General features: G+C 28.6%; 1 protein-coding gene across 2 annotated transcripts in view; it reads right to left on the bottom strand.

Annotated features, from left to right (window-relative positions):
* CAH1 (carbonic anhydrase 1) overlaps positions 1–20,135 on the bottom strand; it is a 57,514-nt gene that overhangs the window by 17,572 nt on the left and 19,807 nt on the right. For both annotated transcript variants that reach the window (XM_011504315.1, XM_011504314.1), the window contains exons 2-3: positions 14,977–15,177; positions 6,781–6,902 (exon numbers count right to left, since the gene is read on the bottom strand). In XM_011504315.1, the coding sequence (XP_011502617.1) occupies positions 6,781–6,902; positions 14,977–15,177 (323 nt within the window). The remainder of the gene's footprint in view (positions 1–6,780; positions 6,903–14,976; positions 15,178–20,135) is intronic.

The raw sequence follows: 20,135 nt of genomic DNA on the forward strand, positions 1-20,135 counted from the left end.
GTATTATGGTAACATTCCTTTAGATTTATCGTCATATTAATTTAAGTAATTATTTTATTTTTAATTAATCACAGGCTAGATATTCTATGCACAAACTACAATTTAATCCAATTGCATTTAATATAATTTTTGATTAATTTTATCTACACTCAATACTGAAACCCAAAACCACAATGTTAATGAAGCCCAAAACTGAATTTTCTTCCGAAGTTTTTAATACTCTTAAGTCAAACAATACCTCAAATAAGTCAAATGCAACGTCGATGTTAAATAGTTAATTGCGCCTGAAACCGTTGCAGCATTCAAACTTACAAAAAAAAAAAAAAAAAAGTCTAACAAAGTAGCAGTCCCGTGCGTCGTTATGTACATGACAAAAAGCCTTTGGCGCGCTCTGCTTATAAAGTGCACCGTTATGCCGCGAAAATTTCTTGTACGCTAAAACGCCGTTGCACTACTGTTGTAGTTTTTTTTCTTTTTTCTTTTTCTAAACATTCTTAATACCAGCTCCCGAAAATACGGGTAAATTTCGACAGAGGAGATTATCATCTAAGCCAGATGATGATCGATCAATACGTAAAGATAAGATCGTAACGCTAGTATGTTGAAATTGACCGTGATCTATGCGATGAAAAATTAGTTCATTCTAATCAGTTTAATCAGCTTCGACGAACTTGTTTGACTTCTTTTAACCCTATCTAGCATAGGCAAACGATTTTTCAACTAGATTTTTCAACAGTGAACTAGTTGTTTTGCTTAAAGCCTATTCACGTTGGCAATTAATACGCAAACTTGCATATTTCATTCATTTATTGAATATTTTATTAAGGTTTTTATCCCTTAATAATGGATAACAAAATTCCATTGATCCCATTCAATGTTAAATATGATAATTATATAATACGAGAAATTAAATTTCATGCTTTAAAATATAATCAGATATTTTTAATATCCATTCGTATACATTTATACGTAAAATTTCTTCTTTTTATTTTCATTATCGGCATAATTTGTCCATCAATTCAATTTCCGAAGGCAATAAAGATTAATGATTTCAAAAAATTCATAAAAATAATAACGAAGAAATATTTTTCGTATTAAATTTAACGACTTAATAAAGTGCTTTGCTATAATTTCCAATTAAATTTTCGTGGATTGCGATTCGTCATTTTTTTTCCATCCCCATACAGAAATCTGTAGTTACACAATTTTTTTTTACTTTTTTTTTAATCTATTTTAATTAAAATATAATAGGCTGTTAATCAGTGAATTGCTGAGTACAATAATTATTTGTTTTTATGTATTATGTTTTCGATAAATGTCACTTAGAATTAATAAATAATGATTTTGTTACATAATTTGAGAAACTGTATTATGTAAATTCAATTAATTTGAAAATATGAAATAGCACGAAATTACGAATTTTCATTTCATTTTTATTCCAATTTACACTCTCAGATAAAAATAAAGTAGATTTAGCGATTTTATATAAATGAGAACCTGAAAGCTTTAGTTTCCATCGCAAATGTTCAAAGCAAATAAATCTACCGAATTGCCTGTACTTGTAAATTTATTTCAGTTATATTCATAACACAAATGCATCACGAAATTTATTATCCCTAATACATCACATAAGCGACAATAGTAATGAATTTAGTGACAATATTATAAACTAACAGCTTTTATATAAGCAAAAGTAAAATTTATTTATATGTACATATATATATATATTTCACGTTTATGTAACTTTATGAATAGTTAATTTTTCGATAATTTAAATTCGACTTTGTATAACTAGTTCATTGCGCATAAAGTACGTTTATTATTAATTGAAAAATGGTCAAAATATTAAAATAGAATAAATTTTAAATAAATTATTAAAATTTCTATTTTTATGATTTCGTGATTAATCATTAATATAAATAATAAATAAAAATTATGGTAATTTTCGAAGCTTTTTGAAAGGATTGATGATCTTTCTATTTTTTTAACATGTCAAAGATTTATCTATTTATTTATATTATAAGTTGTTAAGATAATTTAAACGTAGTAAAAATCAATTTATTAGAAATATTAATGATGCAAAACTATAATTAAAATGCATAAGAGACGCGAGCAGATACATATTCTTAAGACACTTATGTATTTCACGGAAATATCCATAAAATCTAAAAATAGACACTACATAATCAACTAAAAATATTAAGAAAATAAATGACTGTAGTATCTGAATATTATGTATAACGAAAATTCTGAATATTTAAATGTGTAGGTAAAAAAACTAATAGAGTTTTTCAATTCTTTTTCATTGCATACTATTAAATGAATACATTTGATTAAACTAAGTTTCAATTAGCTGCCTTTTTAAATATCCTAATAAAATATTGTAAGAATGAAAAAACGAACCTGTAGTTTTAATGGGAAATAAATTTATTATAATTCTAATTAGATAATCGATAGTTTTATTATTTTATTTCGTGAAAAAGCATATCGTAATGACCCCTTTTTTTAGTTAATGTCGTAAAATTACGATACATGATAAATTTTTCTGTATTATATAAATACAAACAATTGAGAAAACAACAAACAAGAACAATAATTGTACCGAAAGTTTCACTGATGGAATTGAAAGTGATTCTTATTCATGTGATTTCAGCTCAACATATATCGCAGAGAGAAAATAAAAAAAAAAACTTTAAATGACATCAACATTTACACAGCATTAAAAGCTCTTGAATATACAATAAAATTTTATTTGTGTTTAAACTGCAGTATACATTTACAAATGTGTATTAACAATCATTCAATTAATAAACATATTGAAATTTGTAACAATTTTAAAAAAATTTATTTGTCTGCAGTTACTTTATTAAATAATATTCCTTCTAAATAAAATACATCGCCAATAAGGAATTGCATTGGTTTAATTATATCATACAGTATTAGGAAACGTATTATTTATTAAAAACAAAAAGAAAAAAAATACCAGAAATTTAATTTCAAACGTAAAGTAGATAAGTTTCGCATGTAAGAATAATATAAGAAAAATATAATTAATATATCATTAAAATTTCGATAAATACTGAAGTTGAATGAATTTACTATTTACTATTTATATCTTGAAATATCATTCGCATTAATATTTATTTCTATTCAAAACATCTAAGAAGCTGTTAAAATTGATTCTATTCAAATATATGAAATAGAGGCACACGATAAAATTATTGACATATAAGTAAAGCACTGCTACTTTCATCATATTAATTTCTTTTCAATTTTCAATAATTATTAAGGTAGCTTTGTTGATTTTACATTTTCAATTAATGGTGAAATAAACGAAAATATTCATTATTCGATAGTGTTTTTGGAGTGGTATGTTAAATCATTAAATTCATTTACCTTACTCAATTATATCCGAGATAATCAAACTCTGGCGACTTAGAATTTGTCGTTAACGATATCTACGCATTAAAAAATGATACATTAACCACCAAGTTAAGGCGAGTATCACAGAAATGTACATTTTTAAAAGAATCTGCTGATGTACAAATTAACATGTTTAATAATACATTAAAGTTATAAAAATCATGAACTTTGTCGATGAAAATTAAAAAGAACATTATCGTATTTATATAATAAATAAATAAAAACAAATAAAAAACAAATAAAAAAAAAATTTAACGCAACCAATGTCCTTGAAATCAAAGAAATATTCTGCTGATATAAGCACATAATTTTGTTTTGACAAAGGGAGAATAACACGAAACTTGCTTGTTTCGAATTATGGAAAAATATTACAGAAACCTTGCTTTACATAACAAATTAGCACATTTAAATATTTAATGATCTTTTATATATTGTAATACTTTTATAATAAGTAAGTGTAACGATCAAAACACTTTATACAAGTTTTTAGTCCGAAATCGTTAATTTTGATTACTTTTATTAAATTCATCATAACGTGATCACTGTTTAGTCATTTATACTACAGAAGTATTATACATCGTTCATAAAAGTTCAGGAATAATGATTTTTTATATGCAATTTACGCAAACGCGTTTCTTTTTTAAACATTAATCTTTAAGCTTGATAATCTTAATCTGTCTTCGTGTGCTAACATATGACTTATTTAAATAATCAGTAGCTTAACTAAGAGGGTTTGATAACAAATTCTTTTCATACATCAAAGCGTTCAGTAATCCACATCATTATAATGTGTTAACGAAGTGGGATGAATGTTCTTATTAATACAAGGGCAAAAAAATTCTTTTACATACGATCAATTCAAAATTAGTTGCTTTTGTTGGGATGCTGGGCTTAGTTGTGCTGAAGTTGAAAAATGTAATGATAAGCCAAATTATTGAACTGCAAATGTACAAATTTCTGGTTAATTCGATCAAATAATATTAAGTTTTGGAATATCAACAAGAGAAAAAGTGTCAATTTTATTAGTGAAATACGATTTAATTACGAAGGCGCATATTTCGCGACTGCAAAAATATTTCGTATTATTATTATTCTCTTATTGAATTGAATAATGACAAACAATAATATCGAAGATAAAAATAAAAAAATTGCTTAGCATTTTTTGAGAAGAAAAATTATGCACTGCGAGAATAAATTATCCTTAAATTTAAATTTCACAATAATATCAAATAGTCGATTAAAATACATACGAATTAAATGAATTGAATAAACACTTTGTCATTTAATAATTATTTGTACGGACTCCAATAAAAGAATCGGTCGCCTTTTTCACCACTTCAATTTCTAATTTTACTTAAAATCTTAGTTCCATCATTTTAAATTATTTAATACACTCACATAAGTGATAATTGCTATATAAATAAAAACTAAATGTCTTCGAATGTCGTTATTAATAAACGCAATAAACTATAAATAACGACTTAGCATGTACGATTAGGATTATTATTAATATCATAGTTATCTGTAACTTTAAATCAAAAGTAAAGTTATATATAAAAATTAAAGATTAAGAGTAGGTGATTTCATTTAAAAGCTCGTAGTTTTTAATAGTAAATTATTTAAAATCTAAAATTACGATTAAAATTAAGACGAGCTTCGTAATATATTTGAAATTCATATTTATAGAGTAAATCCATAAAGTCAGTAATATTTGCTTCTAACTATATATATATATATATATATATATATATATTTATCAAATTATAACATTTTTTTACTTCATTGTTCAGTTTGCTTTGATTTTTACATCCATGCGAGCAATCATGAAAAATGACTGCATATAATAAAAATAATAATTACATGTTGTTTCGATATAGCTAGCTCGAACATAACAGAAATTATTTTATAAATATCAATTTTATAAACAAATTTGAAAATAAAGTAACATGCAAAAAATAGCTAATGCGAATGCTATAATCTTGCAACGTGCATATTTATATAAACATAAGCAACAAGACAAATCTATCGAGCGATAACAAAATTACGAAAAATGTAGAATTATATATATATATATATATATATATATGTATAAATAAGGATTAATTTAGCGTTTATTAAACAATGAGAATTTTAATTAAAATATTGCACGATAAGACTGAGATTTAAAAAGTTTGCAGATCTTTATTTAAAGCGATCGTTACAATACATCTCGAAAAAATTGGGCAATGAATTTCATCAGACGATATTCATCCTTCTCTAACTAAATATGTGCGCAACAAGTTGCGGCAAGTGGTTGCTCGAAACGAATCGTAAAGTGATGGAGCTGACCCATCAGGAAACTCAGGATGTAACGCGCGCACTCAATGAATCACATGACGCAGAGGCACGCGGTCGCGTTTCGCCGGTCATGTGACCTGCCAAGTCACAACTTTGGAACAGTAGTTTAAAAAGAAAAGAGAGCGCACGCGTGTGTAGTGCATTTGTATCGAACAGACGGATAAATAGATAGATAGATTAATATAGATGGATAAATGGATGGTTGGTTGGATGGATGGATGGATGGATGGATGGATGGATGGATGGATAGGTAAATAGATAAATGGATAGATAGATAGATAGTAAAAAGAGATGCGGCAATTTAAAGGCTTATTAGATGAGGTTATGCTTTAAGTGAAGCGTTCATATGTGTGTAATGTAGCCGAGTGTGCCATTATGCATCTCGTGCAAAATCCTGGATACATAGTATGGAGCACGCAAATTTTAGCCGAGAAAAATTAATTGATTTATATATATATATATATTTATATTAAGTTTGCTTATCAAAATTACATTCCTTCAAACTATTTTATACGGCCCGCGTCCTGTCCTTTCTTCTTTGTCCTGTCGAAACTCTTTATTATAAAAGTTTCCATGCATGAAACGAGAAAAGACAAGATTTACTTCCCTAATTGTACAGGGCATTATTTAAAGTTTGTCGTCTGACAATTTACGCGTTATCAAATAACTTCAACTTTTTGCGCTTAAAATACATTTTGTCGTTAAAAACATATAAAGCACTCTTCTAAATTGCGATAGCTTCCATAAAGATAATAAATAATACATTAAATCTTAAATCGTTTTAAAGTGCATCGATGGGAATACGGAAAATAATGACTGTTCGGTGTTTGCTAACGTGAGTACCACTCCCAACTAAAAAAAAATAAAAAAAAAATTAATTAATTAATCAACAGAACATCGATAAGCAACGGCAAAAGTCGTAGGCAGACTACGAATGGTTGTTCACGTCGATGAAAGTTTATAAAGCAACGCTCTCACTAATGTCAAATAACGTATGCTTTTAATTATATTTAGTTTCACCTCGCCAGCAAACGCTTGCCCATCGACAGTATGCTCGGATCCACGAGAATCGCTACATCCCCAATGACAATGATACTGCTCGAGCTTGTAGATATCGTCCATCAAAGGCCCTCCACTAAGAACTGAAAAATGGAAAACAAAATGGAGGTTATACTCTAATAGTGGAGTACGGCACTGTAAAGTGTGAGCTCACCCTGCTCGAGCAACATTTTCAAATTTTAATCGTATTAAGCTCATCATACGCTCTCTCTCTCTCTCTCTCTCTCTCTCTCTCTCTCTCTTATTCAATCGCATGTTGATCGATCAACGCATTTAAGATGATGCTCTCGGCGAAGGAAGGCTAATGGATCGTAATAATTTATCGAATTAATTCACGCAGGACTCGTTGGGCTCGGCATTGCATCCAAGTTATTACAGTGCTCAAGACACCTTTTTTTCAGCCAGTGAGAATATTTAGCAATGAGACTTGCTCGCATTAGCATCACAAAAAAATACTATTTACAATTCAATTTATAATACCGATAAAGGATATATGCAAGCGTTACAAAAAAAAAACAAAAAATAAACGCTTTTATCTCCACAGAAAGGGACGACTTTTTTAACTTAAATTTTGCAATATTTAATTTATTGTTATTCATTAGTTGCTGTAATTTTAAATTAGCAATCAAAGTAGAATGGCGATATATTCACAGCGAAGGTAGAGGCATCGTGGTCGAATTGAAAAAAAAATCTTGCACGCGAAATAGATTTCAGAGTACCGCATTAAATAAATTTTATCTGTAATACTTACTGGAAAATATTATGCTTTTTTTTATCTATACTCATATGATAAAGACATTACATGGAATGTGTGCATAAATGATTATATTGCGATACATATTCAAATTATACAACAATACGATAAATTTCATTGAATTAATTAAATTTGTCGATTAAAATTTAATCGACAAAAATATTGAGTATATAATGATTATCATAAATGTTCATACACTTTTATATGCGCATTTATAATGCATTTATATACACATTTATCATTTTAAGCATAAACGACATCATCGTTATCGTTCGCATAAAATAATTTAAACAAATAAGAACGCATTTTCGCAGTAATGTTAATATTATTAATTTTCATACTTCATCTGTGGGTTACATAAAAGTAAGATAAATAATATTTACTAATTTATCAAATTAATAATCCTTATGGAAGCAAATTTATCTGATCTATCGCGCTTAATGTAATAAATTTGTAAAAATGAGCAATTATATTCTGCTTTTATTATTTTCGTGCGTGGAAATTATTTGTTTTTAATGTTTGCACCCATTCGTAAATTTAACAAACTACTAAAGAATCCAATTATTCTTAAATAATTAATTCTACTTTTTTGGTATGAATTAAAATGTTTGTATTTTTACGAGCTTATATTGAAAACAAAGGAATATTTTTTTAAAGCAGGTGCTATTTTTTATTCAACACGCGTTAAATGAATATACATACGGAATTGTTCCTGATTCCAATGAACATGTATTCGTAAGTAATATAATTTACATGAGCATTAAATTTAAGTGCAAAACGTATTAAATAATTACAATTGTTGTACTGTAAGTTTTTCACAAGATAAATTCATGTATTGAATGACGATTTAATAATCTAATCATCTGAAATTCTTCATTCGTAAAGTTATGAAACAATGTCCTATCGTGTGTATTAAATACATTCCATTATCTATTTATATTGAAATGTCGAAGGAAATCTTAATTTTCTTCTTATATATATCCGAGTCTGAAGTTGAAAAAACAAACTAATTGAAAGATCTAAAATGACGCTTGGCTTTGACGACTAAAGCTTAAGTGCGTGAATAATAAATATAAATAAGATCGCATAATCAACGCATGAATTATGGAAAAGCAAACTAATGGTGCCCGTAGCTTTTGAGGATTAGCCGTTAACGAACAAGTTAATGCAAATATTGAATAAAGGACGATAGGTGTATGAACTCATAGGATACGCTTTTCATTGCTTGTCCAATTGTCTCGTCGTGGCACATCCTACATACGTCATGAATGTACGAGTAAACGGGAAAAGTGCGTGAGTTGCCCAACGACGAAAACGATCGACTTTCTCACACTAAACCGATCACGAATATCATTTTTTTTTCACGAACATCGCCGGAAGAGTTTTTTCGTCAAGGTTACGAATTATTGCCCATTAACGAGAAAATAAATTGGTTTTGTTTTTCATGATGATGAAGGAATGACGCAAATCACTCGTGAAATGAATATATTTTCACGATAATGTTTACATAATGTTTCTTTTTTCGTCCAAGACTATAAGATGTACTTCAATATTTTCACGTAATGTGAGAGTTTCAAGAAGTTTATACACATAGATATGGGAATAGTTATCGGAAATAAGTTTTATATTGAAAATGTTTGATTAACATTAATGTGGATTGATGCGGATACGATGAAAACTCATTGCGCAAGCCAAATTATATCGATGCTATTGAAAAATATTTACATTGGCTTTTCATTAATTTTGAAAATGTTTCTCCTGCGGATTCGTTTAAACAATATCTTATTAATATTAATATTAATATTCCGAGACGTATTTAATCAGATCGATCATCATCATCGACACAATAATTGAATCGATAAATTAACTATAACTTTTTATGCAGCAATGATTACATTAATGAGCACATCTTAAGTAACTGTTAATATTGTTATTTCATAGGGAAACGTTAAATAAATAACCGCGATAATGAAAAATGTATTCCAAAAAAATATTGTATAGACAGATAATACTGGCTATGATAAAATTAGATAATTAATATTAAATAGACCATTGAAGGTATGGTAATTCCATGCATATTTAGCTTTATAAGAATAATATATGTATTATTCGTAACGATCGATATACATTCGTCGATCGTTCGTTCTTTCTCAATTTACCATTCAATTATAAATAATGTAAGAATTCATCTTAATTTTAAATAACGTCTTTGTGATTTTTAAATCATTAGAATTTACACCGAGTTATACTTGAAAAACAACAATAAGTTATATTATTAGACAAAATTTATAATTTCCAAATTTATACAAAGTCTAAAGAATATTAATGAAAGTAATCTTGTTACAATGAACAACTCGGAAGAGACTATTATGTTGCCTGCGACTTTACGTAATTATATTTTCATTGTAAAGAACTACATTTAAAAGTCACCAAGATACGTCATAATGGTACTAAATGAAAACAAGAAACGTTTTTCACTTGTGTTACATATGAATCATTGCGTGGATTTATTTAGTGATTGAGTTCGTTTTTTTTCTCTCTCCCCTCCCGCCGCCATTAAAAAAAAAAGGTTTATAAGAATGTAGGGACTATAAACGGCTTTATAAATCGATTTCTGACTTTTTTTTTTTTTTAAATCATTCGAGGCTTGACCTAATCCTGATAGTAAGTGAACATAAACACATTATATTCCTTTATCTTGGAATATTTTCTACTAAAAATAAGCATTTTATATTTTTATTTTATATTATCTGTTAAGAGTAGACGCGAAGTAATATTATATATCTTGGTAGAAAATATAAAAATCATGTGATGTTCCCCTTCCTTGCGAAAACGCAAGAAACATAGTATTTGAGATTTTAGATTTGTAAATTAAATTTATATAATTTTACAAGTATTTTTTATTGCAAAGCATTTTTATAAATTGAATATGTATTTTTATTATTATTAATGTCATAGTTGATATGTACAATCCTTAATATGAAAATGTCTAAGTACAATTATAGTCACTTTATACCACTATAAGTAATGTATTTTTTTTTCTTTTACTTTTTTAATAATGATTTCTCGTATATTATGCTTTTGTAACATTTTAAAAATTCGCCAGTTTAAATAAATTATTTTCATGCATCTGAAGTATATTATATGTAGTATATGTTAGCGAAAATAAAAAAAAAAATGTTTAGCTCCGAAAATGATAGGATTAGACAAGAAATTTTCTTTGCATTGAGTAGTATGTAATCAATATAGTAAGAATGTGCATTCCCAACTGAACGACCTTATGTTCTTAATAAAATTTTGTAGTCTAACGAACTCTTCTTAAACCCTTTCTTCTCAATAAATATCTCCAAGTAGAAGATTTGACAATGTCATCCAATCCTACTATTATAAAACAATTTATATTTTATTCAATTCAAATGGAAGAAATAATTTATATTCTCCGATATAAAATAATACATGATTGTAATGACTAGATGAAAAAAATTTCAATAAAAAGAGTGTTTGTGTAAAGCTTTTATGCAGGATAAAGAAACTGAGTTGTTCGTTGATGACAGTGTGAAGCGAACACGTGTTTATGATGTTACACAAGAGCTCGTCGATGCTACCCAATCATTAATTACATTATAAATTGAAATGCAACTTAACTACCAAATCGTTTTGTAACTGCTTACACCCACATATAAATTGTATCTCACGTGTATTTATGTGAATCGATGTTATTCAATTAAACGAGAATACAACATTTTTACACTCAATGGTTTAATATAAAAAACTCACGTTGTAGTCCAATGTTATGAAATGTTTACAGATTCAAGGAAGTTTTTACTCACATAGTGAAAAGTGTATTAAACTTCCTCTACGTCTGTAATTTCCATTATATTTTTACCGACCATCAATAATCCTACTGAATTATCCAAAGATTAAAAAGAGTTGTTTAATTTTTTATTATATGGTTTAATAAATTTACTTACATATATCTATAAAAAATATTGATTTTGTTATCAAAAGTGTTACGGACATTAATATGGATTTATTTATGTTAAATAATTCTTACTTTTTTTTTTTAATAATGTACAAAGATTATCAATATTATATAATTCTTATGGATAATCAACTGATATATTATGAAATATATTAATTTTTGTATTATTAAATATTAAATAAAATAGCAGTCCGAGATAAGTAACATTGCAAAATTGCATTACGAGATATATTCTCTTTATTGGTATTAATTTTTCGATTTAATGACATTTTTATATCTGATCGTCAAACTTGTTAAAATGTATTATACAAACTTAAATTTCCTCTTCTTTAATAAACATTTCAATACAATATTCTACCCTTGCATTTACAATATTAGGATTATTTTATTGACATGTTTTTTGTCTTCGATTCTACAATCTAAAAAAAATGGATTGTTATTGTATTATGTAAATTTATTAAATAATACATATAAAATAGCAATATTTTAACATTAAATATTAAGATAATTAGATTAATCAATGAATAATGTATTATCATTATAATAATTAAATGAAAATTTTATTATTAGTAATATCTTATACGTGACGAACTTAAGATGTTGAAGTTCGCAATGCGATTACGATTATGGAGAAAACTCTTAGCTAAAGTATATAACATTTAGTTTTCATTGCCAATCGAACAAAAATGTTTGCATTATTTATTAATTATCATGTCATCGTTATTAAATTCTATATAAAAACAGTAATGAAATCAGAATTTCTCTACCTCTCATATCTCTGAAATTTTTCGAACCGTTCTATTCTCATTTAAAGGTCGTGTTTTTTTTTTAATTTAAAGGAGAGAATTTACTAAATGAGGGAAACATTTGTGAAACGAATATACATATATCTTTGAGTCTATCTTTAAGTTCCAACAAACGGGATATTCCAATATGGTCTGCGAGTCCATTTATTCTCCGGTTCTCAACTCCACACCCACTCACTCATGCCATATCGATATTACAAAAAAACAACAAAACGCATTTTCACATTTTCTTCTATAAATATATTTTTTTATTTATAGCTAGTATGTATATGACAAAATAAATTTTAAATTATTAAAAAAAAATTTGAATTAGTACAAGTATTATATTTTTCCGATAGATTAATTACTCATTGTAAATCACACATTAACAATATAATCTATAAAATTAAAGTTCGATGAAAATATTAATTTTAATTAAAAACTATGCTGCGTTTGAATTATTTGGTATTAAAGGCAGAGTATTTTTACTACATCACATAAGCAGAATAGATTAAATAAATTGTTGATTTGACCATAAGAGACGGAAGTATAAATGTTGAAAAGCTATGACATTTAATTCGTTAATTTTAAATAATTATAATTTTCTCTATATAATAAAATTATTATATATATATATATTAAAATTTTTAACAGAATCATTTTCCATCGATAATTGCCGTACTAAAGAAAATTATTATTCACAATGGCTTGCTTAATAAACAAAGGCAACAAAATCCATAAAAAACTACTTACGAAATTGATGACCATTAGTAAATGTATATTAAAAACTGTTTGTTCGAAATATTATTTACTTTAACATATTTTTTAGTGCATAAAATAACTTATAAATACTTAAATAATGGAAGTTTTTTAATCCTGAAATGTTTTTCAAAGAAGCCATATATTTTTATAGCGGGACGTACTGTCCAGTCTTAAAACGCATTTAACCGATTAAGTTTCGGCTATTTACGAGAGTTTTATTATTATTTTTTGTTTTGTTTTGTTTGTTTAATATATTTTCGTTTATGTAATTTTGTATGAAAATAATTATATAAGCAAATTACATAGAGAATTGGAGTTAAGAAATGTAGTCTGAATGTCAAACGAATTTATGAATGTGAAATATTTATTTTTAAATATTTAATTGTATTTTCTATTCATGTTACATTTAAGAAGTTATTATTGAGTATTTAACATAAAATATATTACAAAATTTTAAGTGCTAAGTACTTTTATATAGAAACTAATCACAAATAACTATATTAAACAGTTAATTACATATTATGAGATTATCAGTTTGGTTATGATTAAAAAAAAATATATATATATATTTTTATATATTATATAAATATATATATATATATTTTTTTTAATTAAGTAATTTACTACCTAGCATTAACAAGTATAACTTGATTCATTATAATTTTTTTTTATGTTAATCAAATTTTAATGGGCAAAATATTAAACTATATTAAACTTCCTCAGTTATAATTTGAATTCTTGTTTTTTTTCTGTTTTTTTTTTTTTTTAAATTAGATTTACATTTAAATATATGTCATTTGCCCTTTTATATTGGCAGTATATATAATTAATTTTCGGTTGTCGATTTATTATATAAATTGTAGATTTACATTAAAATCTATATGCCCGTGTACATTTACCAATATTTAATTATCATTGTTTGTATAATGCATCTGTAATAAACCATTAATACCACCTTAATTACCACTACAGATCTTTTGGAAACCTTCGCACGTACTGTTATCGCATGCGTAAAGTACACTTTATAATTTATTGTTGCTGAAAGAAAATTTAAAATCATCTTTCAGCATTAAGCGTATGAAATTCAAGACATATTCTTAATATTATCATTATCAATCATTTTTATATTTAGTCATTTATTTATTAGTCATTTTTATTTACTTTCGAGCATTAAACGTGTCAGCATTTTTAATAACACGTGTACAAATTCTATAAAATATACACTCGGTATATTACGCAATTACCCAATTCTCTTATTTCTACGAAGCCACGTGCAATAGAGAAATACGATACAGAGATAGAATGTGTAAATATTTTCTGATTTGATTGGGAATACTGTGAAGTACTTCCGAGGTGCAGCGTTACGTGTACAAACGAACGTCTTCCTATTATTTATAGCGGATAGGAAGCATAGGCGACCTAAGAAAACAGATCGATATCGAAGTTTCAATCGCCTATACCAAACGAAGCATCAAATCGCTTAAACGTCACTCGTGAACGAACGATGATAATGGCGACAGAAGACCCGTACATTACAGGAGTAAACGAGTTAAAAGTCTATGGCTCGCCAAGAATCTAATATAATATAATTGTAATATGGCATTAACATTTAAACCTACAATCCTCTTTATTTCTTTACGAGCTCGTTATTAAATTTACCATAACTTGAATCTTGTAATTGTGACGGGTTATGTGAAATGATCGCGAGAGCTGATCGAAGCTTCAATTAAATCCAGCTAGAGACCAGACAGATCCATCTTCACCGTAACGACCAAAGAACCTTGGAAAGTCCGCTCGATCTCTTCCCTAACGGACCTACCGCCTCCATCCGTAACAACTAACGTAACATGAAATACATGTGTTTGCGTACTCACGGGTGCCCTCGCCGTCGGTGTCCACTCGCCAACAATACCCTGGATTGAGGAGCTTGCGGGATGCCGTGGCCGGATACTTCCATCTAAGAGGTTTGCTGCTTAGTGCCTCGTGATCGGACTCGGCTCGGTCCGTCTCGATGTTAACTGGACTCTGGCGCGAGCCCGCCGCCATGGGAAACTTTTCCACCCATGTGCTGGGTCCTAAAATCATGAAAATCCAAAGCGGACAACGTTAATTTAACAAATTCCAATTGCTCGCTTAATTGTGGAAGGGACAGAATTTTTCGATAAAGTATTACCCATCCCAATGGCCGTTCATTTAACCGAAAAACCCATCCGCGTAAGAAGGATGTGTGCGTAGAATGATGGTGGTGTACTCTTATCAATATCTCGTGTATAATACGCTGACGCTTGAGTTGAGAGTAGAAAATTTTGTCCTCTGGATAATAATGGCCTCTCTGTTACATTGCTCTTCGAACATTTCGTTGGCATAAATAATTATATTAACTTATCACAAGTTTCTCTGAATAAATTTATACTCTAATCATAATTTCTCGGACTAGGTAACATGTAAACAGTAGCACGAATATTCTAAGTTACTCGCTTGTAAATAAACTATCAAGATCATAATAAAAGAATAAATTTTTATTGCGAACTTAAATATTAACATTTGCTCAACTTATTTATTGCTAGTGATATTAACTGCAGCATCTACTTTGGCAATTTCAACGCCTACATTTACATTATTTACTGTCTCGTAATATCGCGCTTGTCCGTATCAACGATACAATAAATTGAAAATGAACTTTCAATGACTATGAAAAAGTGATATCTGCAATAATTATGTATAATTAGGCTGATACGGTCAATTGTATTCACTCATTCAAATGCATGGCAATTGCATTTGAATTGTAATTGTAAATAAACATATTTTACTTGAAATTATAATCGTTAAAATTAATCGCTTATAGTCATCCAGACTAAACTAATTGAAGCAATTAAACGTCCATAATTTATAATAGAAATGCATCTCCAAGCTCGACTCGTCGAATATTAGATTAAATGCTAATTATACAAAAAAATTTTCCCCACTTCCTGCAAAGCAATGATTTTATACTAAATGTCTTTGTTATATCCAAAATTTTCAGAATGTTCATTTAACAATGACTCAACATTACTAAAATTTTGATTAATAATTATTTGTAGAAAATTCAGAAAAGAAATTACTATAGTATCAATAAAGTTAATGTACTTTAATTTTGGAATTTAATAAATTAATTACAAAATTAACTGCATTATGCATATATATACGAAAAAAAGTATTACCCATTGCTCTATACTTATTTAGTCTTTTTTTTATGTTTTTTTTTTTTTGTTAAGCAATTGCATAGTATTAATTTCATTAATAAATGAATTGTAACAAATAGATTGTGTCAACATTGTTTTCATGTTCGGTACAATAATAAAGGATATGCTTTTATTTTTTAAATGATTATTTGCTTATAAGCTATTAAAATTCTTTTAGCTTAATTGAAAATCTATTTGTTAGTCGAAAACTTATAAACTTATTTGTTCAAATATGTTCTTCGCCTATGTAAATGACAGCTCTGTAATTGGTAGCTAACCTCTTAGTTATTAAAAAGAACTTATAATCATTGGTTTTATGGAGAAAATAGTTTGACCCTCGCAGTGTTAAAAAATTGTAATTATCATAACGATACGCTGTCATAGTCCACGTCGCTTATATACTCGTAATTAATAGATACAACCCAATTCAAGGACACACTGCTATGAATCATCATAGTATCACACTTGTACGGTTAAATGAAACTAAAATTCGTGTGTATTCACAATACATAGGAGTTGCGACATTTAAAAGAAAATTTGACAGAATTTTTATTCTATGTTTCATTAATTGTTATTTTTGAATGTATCGTGTTCTAGAGCTAAGCAATTAACACATGTAAATTGATTGAACGCATTGTCGATTAAATCTAATTGAAGCTTATTGTCAGTCGGACTTGAAGAAAAACAAATCATAATCATAACAAACATAATCATGCTTAATTACATAAAATTAAGTGAAATTACAAATTAAATACACATATATTGTACGCGGCTTTAACGCGCAATTCTAAAGCATTGAAGATGCTTGGATAATCTCATTGTTATAATAAATATTAATATAGTTTGCAGCCTAAACAATATGTAACAATAATACGAATATAATTATAATAATTTAGTAACAGAGAAAAGATAGATTCATAAAATGAAATAAAAGCTTCTATTATGCTAGAATTCACAGAGCTTATCTGTCAGAATTATTAAAACATCAAGTTTGTAAGTCGTAGAAATTATTTGAATCTTTATCTCGGATGTATTTCGAAGCTAAATAAATTATTTTACGTTTTTATTGAAAAAAGGGTAAATAAAGTTTAGATAACATTTAAGCAAATAACGTTGCGCAAGAAAAACAATAGTTGGATTTTACAAAAAGATTCTGAAAAGCGATACGATACGTCATTAATGACAAAATGATAAAATGTTGAAACAATTAATAGGTTTAACGACATCCTACTTTTAAGGAGCCAATAAAGGCACGAAAAATATTTGAACCATGTGATTACACACACACACACACACACACACACACACACACAGCGGAAACGTTTGAAAAATTTTCATTAAATATTATTACTTGGAAATTCTTTATTTTTCAGAAAGTCATAGTAGATTAAAATCATTATTTGCGCAAAAAATCATACGACATATGCATTATTACGAATGTTCATTGTTATATAAATTTTTGGAATTATGCGACGGGAGAAATCGAGAAATGAAAGTATCAAAACTTTTCAAAATAGATGATCGACTTTTTAACTTTGTTCCCTTTTATTATTATTTTATTATTATTATTATATTATTATTTTTAACTCCCTTCACATCAACACTCCATTACTTTAATGTTAATTTCAGTTAATTGTCGGTTAACGACAGTATATAATATAATTGGGACAAGGGTTTTTCCATCTGGTCGATCACACGAGAAGTGACGAAATCGTGACATAAGGAACGAGGATGGAATAGTTAAACGCGATGCATAAATAATAGAAGCGTCTTTGGCAATCTCCGTCTCATTCCTCCTCCTTCGGCTCGCAATACAAAAGATCGAGCTCGATAATAAAAGAAAAAGAGGCGCGTAAAAAAATCTTCGGCTTCTTAAAACACTGAGAAACATTTTGTGCGGACGCCACGAACCTGCGCCCAACTCGTCTAAAAATTGCCCTATGATCCATCAATCTAGTAAGCGAATCAGAATAATAGCTGAGAGTGGCATTCCCATCGATTTTCCCATTCTTTCGCTGAATAGCAGAGCGGCAATCTGGTCGTGGAATTCGGGACGCGGATTCGGACGTTCCGGCGATCGGTCGCCCAAAAGTTCGACGATAAGCGATAAGCGTCCAAGGTCTTTGTCTCGTCTGGTTCTCGTCGTCGGCTCTCGCGATCATAATTTCTTATTAGTGACACGCTTCCACCAAATGAGCGACGGGAGCTTTAAAGCCAACACTCGACTCCCTGCAAATCTCACCTTTTCTCCGCCTTGATCGCTTTCTTCTAAGAAGAGTTGTCTTTTATCATTTCGGCTCGATTAGTCGGCCGTACTATTCGCAGGCTTGCAAGTTAAGCAAACTCGCGAGTTTAGATTTGGCAAAACTACGTATGCAAATAAGTCGTGGAGCTCGTAATTCGTTTAACGTCAAAGTCAAGAAATTAACGCTGCGCGGTAAAGCATTATATAAGGTCTTGAGAAATAGTCACTAAAGACATTCGCCGCGGCTTCTTCTACTACAAATAGCGAGGAATCCAGAATATTATCAATCTACGTGCTTACCTATTACCGATTTTCCTTTAAACGTATCGATGCATCGAGATGCATTGTTTATTTTAATAAGTTATACGCTGTTCTAAGAAAAAAAAACGTGTCATCGTTAGTTAGTGGAAAATGTAATTCGTTCACTGAATTATTACACATTAAAACATCTGCTAGGCGTAACAAATCGCTGCATTTTTGTAAATAAGCAATTGATATTTGACTATGAGAAGAATGTAATTAATCAAATTTTATCGAAAAAAAAATGGGCAAAATTTTGTGCATTGAATTTGGCTATTATTTCGTGATTTTTAGTAATATTTCGTCGTGTAAATCGAGCTGTGCAACTTTTTTTTTGCATTTTGATAATTAACGTACGACCTCGATGGTTTCCTCTTAAAAATCTTAATTTAATAAGTTTGGCTAATATTATTCCTCTCGCTTCGTCAATTTTAAACTTCAACAATACCGTTCTATGTAATGGTTTTATTATCGTTATTATCGTTATGTTGTTATTATTATATCTTCTTATTTATAATATGCCAGGTAATGAGAAAATAATAGAATTTTATCACTGGCCAGGGTCTCTTGAGTGATAAATATTTAAAATTGATGGATAGCATAATTGAAAAGAATAAAAAAGGAATTCAATAAGTTTTTCATCTTATTGAAGTTATTCGTCGTTAGTTCTATGTATTTCATATATTTTACCGCTCACCAGCCGCGAAATTAATATATAATACATAGAAGCATGGACTTTATTATTATTTATCCATGCGGTGGAGTTCCTCGGAGTTTCATTCCTCCAACATGAGATTAGTAGATAGTAGATTATAAAAATGCAAACTGAACCCTTGAGATTAGCATTTATTGTTAACGACTGAATTCAGAATTGACAGGTTGAGGCAATATTTTTGGTTACCTTGTCGATAAATCGCCGGGAGATTTAATGAAATCGGTTAAATAAGCGAGACTCTCATCCTACTATTACCATTCTATTTATTACGCAGCTTATAAAATCGTCCATTCTCATGGTAGCGAGTCGCTGGATCCCCGACTTGCTTGGCCGCGCAAAAGGAATCGCATATCCATTTCATCAAAACTACAAGACCGGCCGACTCGACTATGCCGATCGCAACACGCGCATACCAACGGAGTCGACTTGGGAATGTTCGGTACGCGTACATTGCGACTCGCGAGTACCTACGGATTGTCATGAAGCTGAATGGTGAGAGGGGAAACTGGGGAAAGGGCATCGATTAGAGTCGCTGGTTGATCAACATTTGTC

Source organism: Ceratosolen solmsi, unplaced genomic scaffold (assembly GCF_000503995.2).
Source record: "Ceratosolen solmsi marchali unplaced genomic scaffold, CerSol_1.0 scaffold25, whole genome shotgun sequence".
Taxonomy (NCBI): Eukaryota; Metazoa; Arthropoda; class Insecta; order Hymenoptera; family Agaonidae; genus Ceratosolen; species Ceratosolen solmsi.